This window comes from Lutra lutra, chromosome 16, assembly GCF_902655055.1.
Source record: "Lutra lutra chromosome 16, mLutLut1.2, whole genome shotgun sequence".
NCBI lineage: Eukaryota > Metazoa > Chordata > Mammalia > Carnivora > Mustelidae > Lutra > Lutra lutra.
In genome coordinates this window covers 29,901,788-29,919,667 of record NC_062293.1, presented here as the reverse complement: position 1 = coordinate 29,919,667, position 17,880 = coordinate 29,901,788, and the positions used below count along the sequence as shown (strand labels likewise).

At 34.9% G+C, this 17,880-nt stretch overlaps 1 protein-coding gene across 6 annotated transcripts in view; it reads right to left on the bottom strand.

Annotated features, from left to right (window-relative positions):
- Positions 1-17,880, bottom strand: part of STXBP4 (syntaxin binding protein 4) — a 165,621-nt gene that overhangs the window by 113,561 nt on the left and 34,180 nt on the right. For all 6 annotated transcript variants that reach the window (XM_047706529.1, XM_047706527.1, XM_047706526.1 and 3 more), the window contains 3 exons: positions 14,150-14,244; positions 6,831-6,927; positions 4,091-4,182 (listed from right to left, as the gene is read on the bottom strand). In XM_047706529.1, the coding sequence (XP_047562485.1) occupies positions 4,091-4,182; positions 6,831-6,927; positions 14,150-14,244 (284 nt within the window). The remainder of the gene's footprint in view (positions 1-4,090; positions 4,183-6,830; positions 6,928-14,149; positions 14,245-17,880) is intronic.

Here is a 17,880-nt window from a genome sequence, read left to right as displayed (position 1 = left end):
ATTAAAACAAATACATTTTAATTATCTAAATTTTTACAACAAAATATGATCAATGACTGATTTTTTTAATGACTGATTTTTAAGTATACCGTATTTTTAAATATTTATTTGTATTTATTTATTTAGTTATAACTTCAGTATACTATATTCCTGAAATTATGATATATCAAGATAATATTCTAGGGTAACATGGAATAAAAATAAAAGCAGGAAAAAAGGAAAGATGATAAATTTCTCAGAAGAATTCATGAATGAATTTTCTTTTAAATAAAATGATTATGAGTACCAAAAACTATAGTAGTTAGATTCCATTAGATACATTTAGAGGGTTATATAACAGTTGTTTTTTTTTTTTTTTAGAGAGAAATATTTATAGTCATGGGAAACCAAATCAAAACACCAACAAAAAGAAAAGTGGTATCACTTTATGATTAGATTGAGTTGATTTTAAGGCAGGAAACATTCTAGAGATGAAGAGATTCAATGTCTGTCAGGATATAACAATTCTAAAATCATAATATACCTATAATACAGCCCAATATATGGAAAGTAAAAATTAGCAGGACTAAGGGAAACTTTAAAATGAAATGCCTCTTGCTCAATAACTGATAAAAGAAGATAAGAAATGAAAAAGGAAATAGAAAATTTGGGAGAAAACAAAAAGGGGAACAGAAAATTTGAATGACATGATTAACAACCTTGACCTAATTTATATATAGGGAACACTAACACTATACTCACTTCAGGGCAGAACAGACATGCTTTTCAAAAGATGGGAAATATTTTATAAAATTGACTATATGCTGAATATATGGTCAAAGGATTAATACCATGGAGAATGTGCTTCTGACTTCAGTGAAGGACACTAGAAATCAGCAACTGGAAGGGCACTATATAACTAGAAAATGTCTAAAACAGTTCAAAATAAGAGTCAAAGAAGCAATGACAATGAAAATATTACATACTGAATGATAATTAAAATATGATCTATAGAAATTTGTGGCTGTGATAACTTTGTAAAAATTGTGTAGTACCGTCTATGAGATAAAAATGAGTATCACAAAAATAATCAAACCTAAAAAAATTCCGTTATTTTTTAATCTTATTTCTTTATTTTTTTTTAAAAAGATTTTACTTATTTATTTGACAGACAGAGATCACAAGTAGGCAGAGAGGCAGGCAGAGAGAGAGAGAGGAGGAAGCAGGCTCCTCGAGGAGCAGAGAGCCCGAAGCGGGGCTCGATCCCAGGACCCTGGGATCACAACCTGAGCCAAAGGCAGGGGCTCCAACCCACTGAGCCACCCAGGCAGCCCCCGTGTTATTTTTTAAAACAAATTTTAGTATCTTGATGAAAGGGAAAATTTTCTAGAAAATATCCATTAACAGAATTATTCAGGAAAAGGACAGAAACTTGAATAAAATAATCCTAGAAGATATTTAAAAAATAGGAACTATCTCCTCTTCCAAAAAGACCTAGGCCTAGACCATCTGGCATATGAAACACTTTCAAACCTTAAAGGAAGAGATAAAGTTTCTATTATGTAAGCTCTTGCAGAAAAACAGAAATGGCATAAATTTATTTACAAATTTAAAAATGTTTAAGTAATTTTTAAGTAAATAGATATATTACAAACCTAATTTATTAAATAAGATAATGCTAGCTTTTTAAAAATTAAAAATATAAAATGGCTCAAATATCATGAAAAAGTTTTTTGGTCACTTTTGTAGCTCCTATTCCAACAGTAATTCTGAAAAAAAGTAAAATTTTGTGGGAGAGACAAAAATGTAATTAACTTAAAATGCCTACCTAGAAGGGGCGCCTGGGTGGCTCAGTGGGTTAAGCCTCTGTCTTTGGCTCAGGTCATGATCTCAGGGCCCTGGGATCAAGTCCCGCATCAGACTCTCTGCTCAGCAGGGAGCCTGCTTCCCCGCCCCTCTGCCTGCCTCTCTGCCTACTTGAGATCCCTCTTGTGTGTCAAATAAATAAATAAAATCTTAAAAAAAAAATGCCTACCTAGAAAACCCAAGACAACTGGAAAACAGGGGAATAAGGGAGTTCAATAAAGTTGTACAACATACACTCAAAAATTAGTATCTTGGGGAACCTACTGACTCAGATGGTGGAACATGAGACTCCTGATCTTGAGGTTTTAAGTTCCAGCCCCACACTGGGTGTAGGGATTACTAAAAATAAAGTCTTTAAAAAAATTAATATCTTTACTAATTATCAATTAGAAAATATAATTGTGGTGTGCCTCGGTGGCTCAGTGGCTTACAGCCGCTGCCATTGGCTCAGGTCATGACTCCAGGGTCCTGGGATAGAGCCCCACATTGGGCTCCCGGCTCAGCGGGAAGCCTGCTTCTCCCTCTGCCTTTGCCTGCCTCTCTGCCTGCTTGTGTGCTCTTTCCCTCTCTCTCTCTGACAAATAAATAAATAGAATCTAAAAAAAAAAAAAAAAAGAAAGAAAATATAATTGCTAAAAAAATCCCATTTCCAATAGCAATAAAACTATAACATACCTATTCAGACTAACAAGAAATATTTAAGACAATATGAAGCAAGATACAATTTTCTTTTTCCAAAATATCAACAAACACCTAAATGAATGGGGGAAATAAACCATGTTCATCTCTCCCAAACCACTCTCTAAATTCAATGCAATTCCAATTTTAAAAAGTCCCGATTAAATTTTTATTACCATGGCAAAAATAATTCTAAAGATCAACTAGAAGATCAAAGCCAAGAAGTTAAAAAGAAAAAAATTAAGGACTTAGCCTACCACATAGCAACAAACCTAGAAATAAATGCCTAGAATAATTAAAATAGTAATGTACTGGCAGAGAGAAATCAATCAATGGAACAGAGCAGTGATTCTAGAACAGATCTGTGTAAAAGAGATTTAGTATAGGATAAAGTCTGTATTTCAAATTAGTGGCAAAAATGAAGAAGGATATTATTAAGTAAATGATGGTGGAACAAGGGCAAGTGGTTATCTCTCTGGAGCCCTAACTCATGCACAGACAAGAACAGATTTTGAGTGAACTAAATACATAAATTGGGAAGACCTTCCTGAATGATACAATAACACAGAAACTCCATAATGAAAAGGCCTGAAAAATCTCATATATAAATATAAATGTCATAAATGTCAAAGTTCTTTTTTTAAGATTTATTTATTTTGAGAGACAGAGAGTGGGGGAGAGAATGGATGGGGAAGGGGCAAGGCAGAGGGAGAGAGAGAATCTTCAAGCAGATTCCTCATTGAGTGCAGAGTCCAAAGGGGGGCTCAAGCCCAGGATCCTGAGAGCATGACCCGAACCAAAATCAAGAGTCAGACGCTTAACTGACTGAGCCACCCAGGCACCCTAAATGCCAAAGTTCTGTAGAACAAAGGATGTGTGAAGTTGACAGGCTTCACAATTACATTTTACATAAAACACAAAAAAGGCAAAGGAGGAGGCAAAAGAATACTTAAGATCATGACCTGAGCCAAAACTAGGAGTCGAATGCTTAAGGGACTGAGGCCACGCAGGCACGCCATCCTTCATGTTGATCTGGATGCTGATGTATGAGGATGGTTCAGACTGTAAAATTTCAGAGGGTATACACTTACGGGTACTTTCTGTGATAAATTTAGGGAGGAGTAACATGAGGAGATACTGAGAGAGGAGCAACAGAAGAGACCAAGATGAAATTTTACTTTTGATTTTAAATTAATCTGTGTTTGGGGCGCCTGGGTGGCTCAGTGGGTTAAGCCGCTGCCTTCGGCTCAGGTCATGATCCCAGGTCCTGGGTTCGAGCCCCACGTCGGGCTTTCTGCTCAGCAGGGAGCCTGCTTCCTCCTCTCTCTCTGCCTGCCTCTCTGCCTACTTGTGATCTCTGTCTGTCAAATAAATAAATAAAATCTTAAAAAAAAAATAAAAATAAAAATAAAATAAATTAATCTGTGTTTGCTCTATGAAGAAATATCTGTTATTTGCATAATTTTTTAAAAGGGAAAAATGAGAAAAAAGGCTACATCTATGACATATAACAGTCAAGACTTAGGATCGAGGCACAATCAAGACATTTCCATAAGTCATACCCTACCTGTGGATCTAATACGCTGGAAATTTCACGTGCACTGACATTCACTTCATCCAACTGCAAGCAAAACAAGTTTCTGGCAACCTGGACAAAATCTGAAATGGAATGCACTTCAGTAGGAACATGGCATTTAACCTCATCTAAATACATCTTACCTTTTTCTAAATGAAGTTGAAGCTATGCGTGATAACTAACACTTCAAACTTAACTTTTCAGCGGATTACCTCGAAGTGGTATTAACTGAAGCGACAGAAATACAACCTCAAATAAAAAGTGAGAGATAAACTGGTTTTAACTAACCTCAGTTAACTTTGCTGAGGTTGATAAATCGGTTAAGACAACGACACAGCACATACATGTCACAGGCATATCTATTTCTGCAAGTCTTTTACCATGAGCAGAACCTCTCTGAAACAGAGGACAATACTGTGACTTGTAGCTTTTCTAGCAGGAGCCAGAGGTTTAATAATAATAATAGCAGGCACTAATATTTATAGCACAGTGCTTTGCTATTTTATCCCCCCAACAATTCTCTGTGATAGGTCCTCTTATACTCTCCATTCTACACATGGCAGCTAAGAGAAGTTAACAGCCAACTTCCCACGGCCACATGGCAAGTTAGTAGCAGACCAGAATTCCACTTAAGGTCTGACTCCAAGGCATATGATATACCCTTAACAACTGTTAATTAAGACTGCCTAATACTGGGGCGCCTGGGTGGGTCAGCAGGTTAAAGGTCTGCCTTCGGCTCAGGTCATGATCCCAGGGTCCTGGGATGGAGCTCAACATCTGACTCCCTGCTCAGCAGGGAGCCTGCTTCTCCCTCTTCCTCCACTGCTCCCCCTGCTTGTGCTCTCTTGCTCTGCCAAATAAATAAATAAAATCTTAAAACAAAAACAAAAAGACCCCCAAAACCTGCCTGATGCTGGCTAGCAAACTGTAAGCTTCTTCAAACATGAGTATGACCCATTCATCTATGCATCTTCAAATTTTTTAACCTTAGCTATTACACTTTTAATTTCCAAAGATCCTTTTTTGTATTCTCTGATAGTTCCTATTCTACAACATCCTATTCTTTATTTCCTGGATGCCTTATCTTTGTTTAACCTCTTCAAAGATGTTCACTGTGGTTTGTCTCAAGTTCTCTCCTGATTTTGCATTATTCCTCCTTTTTTAGGGTCTGTTTTTCTCTTTGTCAGAAAGTTTTGGGCTCTTCTATTTTACATTGGAGAATTTCTCCAAATGTCTGGTGACCCTTGGCTATGAGTTCACATTTAAGAAGAATCACCACCAAAACACTGATTGGAAATTTTGTGTACATAACTTGCTTTGTCATCTGGCCAGTTTCACTAGAGAGCAATCAGGGGGCCAACTGACATTTTGGTGCAGCTTCTTCAGCGAGAATCTTAGAGTCTCTTGCCTACAGAGGATAAACATGACTGCAAAGTTCACTGAGCAATCTGGGTGTGTGTTGTGATAACTAACCAGACACTCCTCCAAATTCCCTGACTGCTGGCAACTATAGGTTCAGAAGCTCTCTGGTTTAATTTCTCAAGAGAATATACTTCTTTTCTTTTTAAGTATAAGGGACTGTTACATCCTGGGCTGCTTGAGAGGGGACATGTAACAGCTCGACAAAAACTTCTTATGCAGATTTTTAACAACCCTATTTGAAATGCCCTGCCTACATCTGGCCTTCAGAAGTACCTGATACTTTTAATTCCTAAGCCTTTTTAAGGGCAAATCAGCTTGTTTCCTATTGTGTTTCCCCCATTGCTTTAGGCTGGGGGAAATATCACTTGGGCTTTTGGCCTCCATTCACCAATTCATTGACTATCCTTATCCACATTCAGTCCTTTCATATCATGGTTTTGTTAATATATGCAAATCTGTTTTCTGTTTTCCTCCCTATTTAGGGTAATTTTCAAACAGGAGAGGAAGGCAAATGTTTATTTTTTCTATCACTTTGAAACTAAAAAGTGAATTTCTTTTTAGTAATATAGATACTTTAAAATGATACAATGTTGCCTCTATTGTATAAGGAAAAAATTAAATACTGAATGTTATCAACGATATAAAAAACTGTTATATTTAAACATTACTAGTGGCAGAACAAATGCCTACGTATAATGTCTCTTGCAAACAACTTATGAATACCTATCAAATTTCTAAACCACTTGTGGGAATTTATCCTAAGAAAAAGAAGGAAAAAAAACTATGATGTTAAATATAGACATATTTATACTATCAGCTACTGAGAAACCATCAAAATTCCCTAAAGTAGAAAGGCTTTATATTATAGTACATTAACTAAGTATGTCAATATTACTCCAACTTTAATAAGAATAATTATATAGCATAATAAAAATATTTATTCTGTCATATTAGCTGGAAAAAAATTTCACAGCAGTAGAATTAGAAGTTTGATATTTTATATTGTTTCTTCTGTTATTAGTGAGAAATGTTTACATTTCTTTACATTACTGTAAATAAGAAACAAAGAAGGATAGAATGAAAGTATTTTCGAGCTGGAAGATTCTAGGAAAGTCGCCTTTCTGCTGACCCAGCCAGGCCAAGTTAATTCTAGATGACATTTTAGGGTACTGACCAAGGAACTTGAAATAGATTTGGTCTTTTTTTTCCCTCTCTCCTTCTAAAGAAGATGCACTCTTAATGAAAATAGGTCACCATAACTCTCCCACCAAGCTTCTGTGATGACACAACACGATAAACCTAATATTACCTCCAAAAGACACTGTCCCCTTTGGGTCTACTTGCACTTGCTGTCTCAGGGCTTGATGCTGTTCCTTTGTGGGCTGAATTCCAAGATAATCTAGAGCCTGGAAGGAAAAGGACTTATGTGAAGTAATTTTTCAAATCTCTGAAGAATAAAACTTTTCATTACAACTTTATTTTACAATCCAATGAAAAGAATCAATATCAGGAACAGGGACCAGAATTACATGCCCAGAGAGAGTCTGTTGACTATTTATGGATTAATTTTCTATAAAATATTAGCTTCCCGATTCTAACACTACCTCAATTTTTTTTTGTGGTTTGCTTCTTTTCTTTTTTCTTTCTCTTTTTTTGCAAGACTAGCACTTGGGCTGATGCCAAATTTATAAGCATAGCCCCAAAACCAAAACTCAATTTCTTAGCTTAAAATATGTGATTATGGCAGAAGAAAAAATAGCAAGGAAATTCTATTAAATCAGATTAAACATTAATTTCTATAAGTAGCACTACAAAGCATACCTGTTCATGTATAGGTGGGCAGGCACAGTGAGAAGAGACAGGAGAAATGGAGATTAGGAAAGGGTCATGGATTCATTCAAGAGTGATTCTAGAGCTTACCTAAGTATCATCTTCCTGCTCCGTCTACACGGTCATAAATATTTGCCTTGTGTAACATGGAATAATGGTTAACTTTTGGAGTTCTTTCCCTTCAGTTACAAAAATGTTCCAAGCACACAGACATACACAGAAAGACAATAATACAAAGAACATCCATGTACTCAAATACTCATTGGTATTTGCTTGAAATTATATATATTTTTAAGAAATAAACATTGCAGACTTGGTTGAAAGCTTTCGCTGTTGTTCCTTGGCAGGAACAACTATCCTAAGGTGGGTGTGTGCTTTCTGTCCACGATCTGATACCATTACTACATGTATTCCCTAATGTTATGTACTCCCGTGCACTTAAAATTTTATATCAATAGTGTACTATAAACATTCTTATTTATAAATTTATAAATTATTTGTTCACAAATTATTATTGTTTTTACCTCCATGTTATGATTTTGTAATTGCTCAATATTCTTATCTGTGAAACTAATTCACTTAACTTTAAATGGTATGCCACTGTATAAATACAAATCATATATTCTTTGATGGATGGGCTTTTATCATTACTCCAGCTTTTTTTAAAATTACAAAACATTATACATATCTCCTTGTATGGAGGTGTGAAAATTTCTCTACAGTATATCCCTAAAAGAGGAAATGCTGAATCATATGTAGTGTGTGTATGTGTGTGTGTGTGTATACGTATATATATTGTCAACTTTAGATATTGTAAAATTATTCTCTAAACTGGCTGCAGCAATTTATACACACCACTGGCAATAAGACCTATTTTTCTACATTCTTAAGAGCATTTGTTGTTTTCACACTTTAAATTTTGTCAATATGTTGAATATGATTTGGATGCTGTTGAATTCCTTTAGTTACAAGTGAGATTAAATGTCTTTTGCGTGTTTATTAGCGAAGTTTTTGACTGGTAAATCAATTAGCAATATGTCTTAAATTTTTACACAGTTTTGAGAAGTATTTTTTGCTAGTGATTTCTAATTTGGTAATACTCTCCCAAATATGGAAACAAAAACTGTCTCTAGACATTGCAAAATGTCCCTGAGGGAAGGAAAAAAAAAAAAATCCCTCCTTGAGAAAATACTTCTCCAGAGGCAAACACTATTATTAATAGTTTGGTGTATAATTTTCTGAAGTTCTTCTATGAATATAGAACCTAAATATTAAATATACATAAATTATGTATTTATTTATAATAATTATGCTATACAGTATTATACATTTTTAAAAAATTGTCAATATATCATAGCTTTCTCTTCTGTACATTTTTGCATCTTTTGCATACTTTTCAAAACTCGTGTAATAGTCCCTTAACACTCAAGTATATATACTTCAAATTTTGAATGTAACAGAACATTACAAATTCTGCCTCCATCAGAAAGGATGAATACCCAACTTTTGTAGCAACATGGACAGGACTGGAAGAGATTATGCTGAGTGAAATAAGTCAAGCAGAGAAAAGTCAATTATCATATGGTTTCACTTATTTGTGGAGCATAACAAATAGCATGGAGGACAAGGGGAGATGGAGAGGAGAAGGGAGTTGGGGGAAATTGGAAGGGGAGGTGAACCATGAGAGACTATGGATTCTGAAAAACAATCTGAGGGTCTTAAAGGGGTGGGGGGTGGGGGTCTGGGGGAACCAGGTGGTGGGTATTAGAGAGGGCACGGATTGAATGGAGCACTGGGTGTGGCGCAAAAACAATGAATACTGTTACGCTGAAAAGAAATAAAAAATTAAAAAAAAAAAAAAGTCCCTTTTGAACTTCTCCCTAGAGGTAATACATCTTATACGTTTGGTTCAATATTCCTGAGGATTTTGTTATATAATATCTGGTATCTACTAAAAACAAATATGTAATAGACATACATGTTTTAAAGCAGGGCAATAAAATAAAAATTCCATGAGTACATTTAAGAATTATAAAACCGCCAATAGGGCTGAATTCATGTCATACTCCTGTCCTACCACACAAGAGGTAACCACTACTATTGAACTGTGGGATTATCATCCCGTATGACTTATTTTAAGATGCCTGGTCACATACACAGGTATCCCTAATGTGTTATTTTTTTTTTTTTTCTGCTATGTTTTAGCTTCATAAAAGTGCTGCAGGTAGTCCTAATTCTGAAACTTGCTTTTTTAACCCTACAGTATGGTTTCGTCATTCATCTGTATATGCTATTCTAACATCAGCACATTCACTTTCACTGATAAATCCCTGATTAGATGAGTATGTCACAATTTACTCATCTACCCTCCAGCACACTGAGGCTTTCTGCTTATCAGGAATGTTAACAATGAACATTCTTATACATGTCTACTCTAGCACCTAGATACACTTTCTTTAGGGTGTATACTCAGGAGAAGTATTGGTGGGTCTTTTTTGACTGACTGTAGGACTTTTTTTTGTTTAAGATTTTATTTACTTATTTGACAGACAGAGATCACAAGGAGGCAGAGACACAGGCAGAGAGAGAGAGAGTGGAGGAAGCAGGCTCCCTGCTGAGCAGAGAGCCCGATGTGGGGCTCGATCCCAGGACCCGGAGACCAAGACCCGAGCTGAAGGCAGAGGCCTCAACCAACTGAGCCACCCAGGCGCCCCTGATTGTAGGACTTTTAAAAGTATTTTGGATAGCAATATTTTATATTATGTGTATTACAAGTATTTTCTCCCAGTTTTCAGCACAACTTTTTACTTTTTAATATTTTCTTTATGGAGTTCTTTATGGACAGTTCCCAGGCATGTTTGCATACCATTATTTCATGTTTTTATAAACATATATAATAGGGTATCTGGGTGGCTCAATCGGTTAAGCATCCAACTCTTGATTTCAGCTTGGGTCATGATCTAGGAGAAGTGAGATAGAGCCCTGGTCGGGCTCCATGCTGGGTGTGGCGTCTACTTCAGATTCTCTTTCTCCTTCTCCCTCTGTCCCTCCCACTCTTCTTCCTCAAAAAAAAAAAAAAAAAAAAAAAAAAAAAAAAAAAAAAAAAAGCATATAAATGATAAACTTGAAATTTAAAAAACAGATTGTCTCTTGGGGAGAGGGAGAGGTGTATATGATCAAGAAGAAACACAAAGGCAATGCAATGTCAAAAATTCCGATTCTTAGCTGGGTGGTGGGTACAGATGGGTTTGTTTTATTATTCTTTAAACTGTACATATACAGTATAATCAATCTATGTATGACTGATGTTTTCATGTAAAGAAATAAAAACAATTTTACAAAAGTAATGCAAACAAAACACCTGCCACAGAAGGTACGAAATATGATTATTATTATACTAAGTATAATGGAACTTTATCAAGTACAAGGGAACTTTATCTGGAGCCAAACTTTAGAAATTTACTCTAGATAAAAACAGCATATTGGTGACGTAAGCTCATAAATTTAAATGGAAAATAATTTATTTTTGGTCAAAAAACAAGTTCCGGGGCGCCTGGGTGGCTCAGTGGGTTAAGCCGCTGCCTTCGGCTCAGGTCATGATCTCAGGGTCCTGAGATCGAGTCCCGCATGGGGCTCTCTGCTCAGCAGGAGGCCTGCTTCCCTCTCTCTCTCTGCCTGCCTCTCTGCCTATTTGTGATCTCTCTCTGTCAAATGGATAAATAAAATCTTTAAAAAAAAAAAAAGTTCCAAAAATTTCTTGGATAAGTAATGTCATCTTTTAACCTTAAGCAAAAATGCAAACTGTTTAATGGACAAATAAAAGTCCTTAACTCTTTCTAATGTCTGAAGGATGAATTTTAAAAATGTCACTTCTTTACAATATTCATCACATACTTCCCAGCCTAATATAAAGAACAACTCATTAACTGTAATCAGACATGGGGTATGCCATTGCTCACTACAGCTTTCTTCAAACGCTACAGAAATGGCAAGAGGTAAAGTAAATATCAGCACAATGGCATCTGTATCCCAAAGCATCTTTCTCAGGTACAAAAATACACGTAGGATGGAAGTACAATAATCCTTGGTCTTCAAGCCAACTAATAAACTGTATACCTACTTGCTGTGTTTACCATGCCTACTTATGAGTCTAACATTAGGATTAAATGAGACCCACAGTACTCATAAAAAGGCTTTAAAAATATAGCACTGCAAATACCTATGGTGAAATTATTTTAAAATATCTGTATATTAAATCATCCTCAGAGTATTCATAGAAAGAGGCAATCCATTTTTCAGAAAAGGAATTAATAAATAAGTAGTTTAGCATTAGAAATTATTTTCTAGTATATCCTGATACAAAACTGGTTACTTAGACTGGTGAAACATAGAGGATTTCATGAAGACAATGCCATAAAAAAAAAAAAAAAAAAAAAATATATATATATATATATATATATATATATATATATATGATTATATATATGTATATATCTTGACAGGTAATTTCCTTTAGCAAATTCTAACTTCTCCGTTTTTCTTGAGAATTGTACTGAGTAGGCTATTTACTTCATAACCACATGATTAGTCAACACCTTTCCTTGTGGAATCTTACTATAACACAAATTTCCTAGATGCTATATGTAATATATTTATAGAAGATAAAGGAAAAAGATAATTTTATTTCATTTTAAATATTTGATCCCATTGGCCTGATCTGTTACTGAATAGTAAATATGTTAAAAATATAATAGATAATAAAATTGAATCTGTCTACAAAATAACAACTGAAATAGAAGGACCTATTTCAAAAGGAATGATACAGATATTATTACATTATTATGCAACCAAACAAAAAAGGAAGAGTAGCTTAGCAAATATTTGGGTAGATAGGAGCTAATTTGGATTCTGGAAAAAAAAAATTCTTATTAAGGAAGATGCCGTTTCATACTCTGAAAACACAGAATGCTCTACTAAATAAAGTCACTAAATATACTTTGAATAAGAAGAAGCTGAATTAACACAGAATGTGGGCCGCCTTTGCTATAATATTGTCATTTTATTTTTCCAGAAAAATAATTTGTTTAGGCTAAAAGGAGGACCAAACCCTGGAAATTCTGATTCAACAGTCAAACAACTCAAATTTCTCAGAATCAATACAGATTTAGATGATTTTCATACCTAAGGCAATTAATTAGATTTTTTAAAAAAATCATGGGCTAGGAAAACTTAAATTGGGTAAGAAAACAAAGGCTGCCAAGTCAAGTCATTAGCTGGATAACTTTCTCCTTACCCAGAGAAACAGTATTAAATCTGGATGTTTAGAAACGCATATTAAAGCAACATCATTAAAAAACAATAACTTCTTTATTTTTTAGATATTTATAGGTGTTTTTACACCTCAAATATACATTTTTTTTAAAATGTTAATATTAACTGATTGTAAACCTTGGCAGATTTAGTCAGAATTAGTCAGAACTTACATTTAAGTCACCAATAAAAAGAGAGTACAAGTTAGCAAAAGAGATTCAGGATTTTGAAAACCTAAACAAGCTATCTTAAATATCTAATTAATTGGAAAGTTTAATGAGTACAGACCAGGTGCTTAAACAGTGGTAGGTGTACTAGATATCGTGAAGAAACTTAATCTTGTTGTCAAAACAAAATACACAAAAGACTGTACACACCACAGAGTGATGTTGTGCTATAGATGTGCAAAATAAGGCAATATTAACCCAAACTATAATAGTTAGCAAAATCTGGACACAGGAGTTGCAATTGAGTTAGCATGTGAACACTGGGCAAGAGTCAAGTTGACTCTGGAAAAGGTATTTGGTACAGGAATATTCAAGCAAAGGTATGAGTGTGGGAATAAATGCAATGTGTATTTATTATAGCTGTGCACTTTCAAACTCTCCCTAAAATGTAAAAAAAAAAAAATCATTATTCATGAAAAATGACAGGAAAATAGAGGCTGTGGACCTACAGCACTATATCTATTTTTTTTTTTAAAGATTTTATTTATTTATTTGACAGAGAAAAATCACAAGTAGGCAGAAAGGCAGGCAGAGAGAGAGGAGGAAGCAGGCTCCCTGCTGAGCAGAAAGCCCGATGCGGGGCTTGAACCCAGGACCTGGGATCGTGACCTGAGCTGAAGGCAGTGGCTTAACCCACTGAGCCACCCAGGCGCCCCATCTATTTTTATATTTAAAAAAAGACAGCACATTTTTGCTGTGAGCTCCCAGGTCACCTGATAGGAAAAGCTCTAAAATGCTTTTTTACTTTTACTTCTTCCTTTTTAATCACCTACATTTCTTTGACATACAGAAGCTCTCAATATTTCACTCTCCCCAGGACTAATTTTTGGTGCCTCTTAGTACACTGCTACCAGATTCTTTATATTTAGTGAGCATCTATTTTGTTCTTTAGGATTTAGTTTCCCTTTGCTTTTTAAAAAGTTGCACTTACTGCTATTACACATACTTGGCATAATTCATTCTCTGTTTCCTTTGATTCTACACTATAAAACATCACGTTTGTTTTATTCCTACACAGGAGGAAACTGATTAATTTTGTGTCAATTTAGGTTACAAAAGGTTTTATTTCTATTTTGTACTTGTGAGTGGGCTGCTCAACTCAAACATAAATAATTAAAACTCAAACTGCCATTCATTTAATCACAAAAAAGTAATTCTTCAAGGAAATAATGGCTCCAGTCCTTCCTTTATCCTCTTAGAGAATGAGAACACTTCCTTACTTCTATTTTACAGAAGTAAAATGGAAATTTAAAGTATTTACCATTTCCAGTTTCTCTGCCTTGAGGCGAACAGAGGGATTTAGGGAAATCTTCTTTCCTTGTGGTCCATAATTATCAGTCCATGCAGGGGCAATATCTAAGAGACAACAGGGTGCACGTTAATTGGAAACTTAATTGGAATAGAACTTTTCATTTGACAGGATGTGTTCTGGGCTCCTGCTGTTCAAAAATAATTCTGGCTAATCAGTTGGCAGTTTTTACTTTTGTTTTCATTATTTTTTTTCTTTAAATCTAAAATGTATCATATAAATCACCCTCACTTGAGCACTAAAAGATATAATACGAAAAGAATGGCCAATTATGCCTTAAATCCCATGGAAATATTAATTTAAAAGACAAACATACATCCTACCAGTACCTCATCATCAAAATGCCTTACTAATTGTAAAGTGAAGCCTTATCTTCCAAAATAAGTAAAATCAAGTTAGGAATTAAAAAATATCATGATATTTCTTTGGCAGAAGTGGTTTTGTTACGGAGTTCTCAAGGTACTATGGAAAAACTCATAAGTGCAAACTGTTTCAAGTTTGCACATAAAGTATGATACAGACTAGGAACTTTTGGAACCCCTTACTTTACATTAAGGTTATATTTCAGGAAGCATAGATGGACTTCCACGAGTTGAGTTTCATACACCTCTCACCCATTCTAATGGCTTCTTAATCTACACTGATGATTTAGATGAGCCTTCGTCCTTTTTGCATGAATAAGAGATCAGATGCCACAAAGGATTAGACCTTGAAAAATTATTTGTTTTAATATGCCAAAGTATGTAAAACAAACTCTTGTAATTCGTGTCAATCCTTGTATCTAAATTGTCACTATTCTAAATACACTTCTAAATGGTATTTTACTAGTTCTACATAGAAACAAGAGGAAGAGAAAAAACTTTTTGAAATGTCACATCTTTATGCAGTGTTTTAATTTTTTTTTAATTTCTCAGAGCATCTGTCTCTAAGTACAAAATGATTTGCATTCTCTTTCTTAAGAACATAAGAAGCGCATATGAAAATAAATAGTCTTCCTCTAAACCTTTAACACATCCTTAACATTCTATGTAAAATCTTGAATATAGCTTATAGGTGTCAAGATCATAAAAAAAAAATGGTTACTGACTTTTAGCTTCAAATGGAATCAAACCTTGAGGAAGAGTGATTTTAGTATAAATATAATTTTTACATTTCTGATAAAAGCAGCAAAGTCTCTTTTATCATCGTGATACTTAATTGTTAGCCACGAGACAAAAAATAGTATAAATGTATATATATGTCATTTTTTCTTTTTTTCTCTTAAGAGAAATTCTGTGCCAAACCTACAGTGTGGCACAAAAGATCAGCATGGAGTAGAGTGGTATAGAAAACCAAAGAGCAGGGAAGTCAAACTTTATTTTTCATTTTTAATGTTTGGATTTGTGAGGCTTGTCAATGACCTTCAGCTTGACGCCTGACCTGCAATTAAGGAACACGAGCAGTAGTAGGTGGACCCAAACTAGCCTAATCATGATTTCAGACCAATAATCCTCCTCCTGGGAGTGAATTACCCTGTGCAAGTGTTAAGTATGTGGAAGGGCTAGGGGATGGAAGGGAGACAGAGCAGAAAGGGACAGGGAGGAACAGAGACACACACAGCAACCACACACACTGAGGCATGCATTCTCACTTATGTATTCCTATACATAAGCATAAAAATTTGCCGTCTGTAATGACAGCAGATCAGCTCTTATTTATGCTTACTTTGAGCCAGGCAATGCACTAAGTACTTCATAGAGATGAGCTCATTAAGCTTTACGAAAGCCATAATGACATAGGTGTCATTATTGTGATCCCAAAGATGGAGAGATCAAGGTCCCAAAAGATAAAGAAACCAGCCTATGATCACACAGCTAGGAAGTGACCATGTCAGGATTCTAGTCTCTTGTGACTCCCAAAGCCATGATTCCTAAATGTCGTCAGTATCTTTCATCATGTTTTCTCATCTGTAAAGTAGTTAGAATAAAATAGTGCACCTTACAGAAATTGTAAGGGTAAAATATAGAATCAGAGAAAACTACTATGAACACTAGAGAATATTGTTTGTTTGTGTTTAAGTAGGCTCCATGGCCAGCGTGGAGCCCAACATGGGGCTTGAACAGGCGACCCTGAGATAAAGACCGGAGCTGAGATCGAGAGTCACACGCTTAACAGACTGAGCCACCCATGCACCCTTAGAATATTGTTAATATTAACAAAGAGACGTATAAACAGGAGATTTAAAGTAAAATTACAGTAACTCCCCCCTGCCCCGCATATTTAACAATATGCAGTCATGGCTTAACAAAATCCCACTTTCTTTTGGCCAACCTTCCCCTAAACCTGTACCTTTGAGCCAAAACCTCAGGAGGATTTGTGCATAAATCCGGCATGCTTTGGTGATTCAGAGGAGCTTGACCTGAAAAGCTGCTCATAGACAGACAGCTTTCCCCATTTGCTGGTGACATCTCTCAATTCTGGCCTCAAGCTCTTGATTTGCTCCTCTCCGGGGGAGGGAGGATTTTCAAAGGATAGCTTATTATTCTCTTGGATCTTCTCTTCTATTCCTCTTTTTAGGGGAAGAAAGGGAATGTTTTAAGAGGGCAGGATCAAAACCATTTGGTTTATACCACGAACCCTCCATGGATATTTTCCCCCATCACTATTTTGTTTCAGTTATAAAACCTTAGTGTGGGAGGATTACAGTTTGTGTTCTGGTAAAGTTAAAGTAATGATAATATTTCTTCATGCAATAATTCTTCACTCATTTTTTCAGGAATGTCTGTAGTATGCTTTGAGCTCACAAATTCATGCATTAGTCAGCTTATAGCAATAGTAAACGACTCTGAGTTCTGAAATAAGACATTTATATAATAGTTTTTAAAAAACATATTCAAGTATTATATGGATTTTTAAAATTCTAACCAGTTTTACACTTTGGAATAATTTTGAGATGGGAACATGGGTAGATTTGCTTCAATTCAGTTTGTTTTTGTTGAGATTAACATTAAAACTTGTTTATATTTTTTGAATAAATACCAACTGGCTGAAGAAGTTTAGATGTGACAATTAAGGGTCTAATTTAGGAAAAATCTATAATTAAGTGCTTATAACAGACAAATCACAATGTATGTAAGTTACCTAGAGATAATTTGGAGTTAATTTTGTTTTTTTTTTCCCCCTAGAAAGATCTGGGCTACTACACTTACGTGAAAATAAAAAAATAAGACTACCTCAATGCTAATTCTACCCTAGAAAAGTGTTCAATTTTAATTGTATTTTAATATTTACTTTTCAGAAGGAAAAAATGAAACAAGACGGGATCGGGAGGGAGACAAACCATAGGAGACTCTTAATCTCACAAAACAAACAGGGTTGCTAGGGGAAGGGGGTAGGGAGAGGGTGGTTGGGTTATTGACATTGGGAAGGGTATGTGCTATGGTGAGTGCTGTGAAGAGTGTAAGCCTGATGATTCGCAGACCTGTACCCCTGGGGCTAATAATGCATTATATGTTAATTGAAAAAAAAAGAAAAAAATATTTACTTTTCATACAGCTCACTCAAATATATTTTCATTAAATCATTTTTCTATTATAAAATATAGCACTCTTTCTTTTAGTCACTTATGTGAATTTACCTCATTTTATTCATTATTCTGGGATCTCTTCATTCTTTTTTTTTTTTAAGATTTTTATTTATTTATT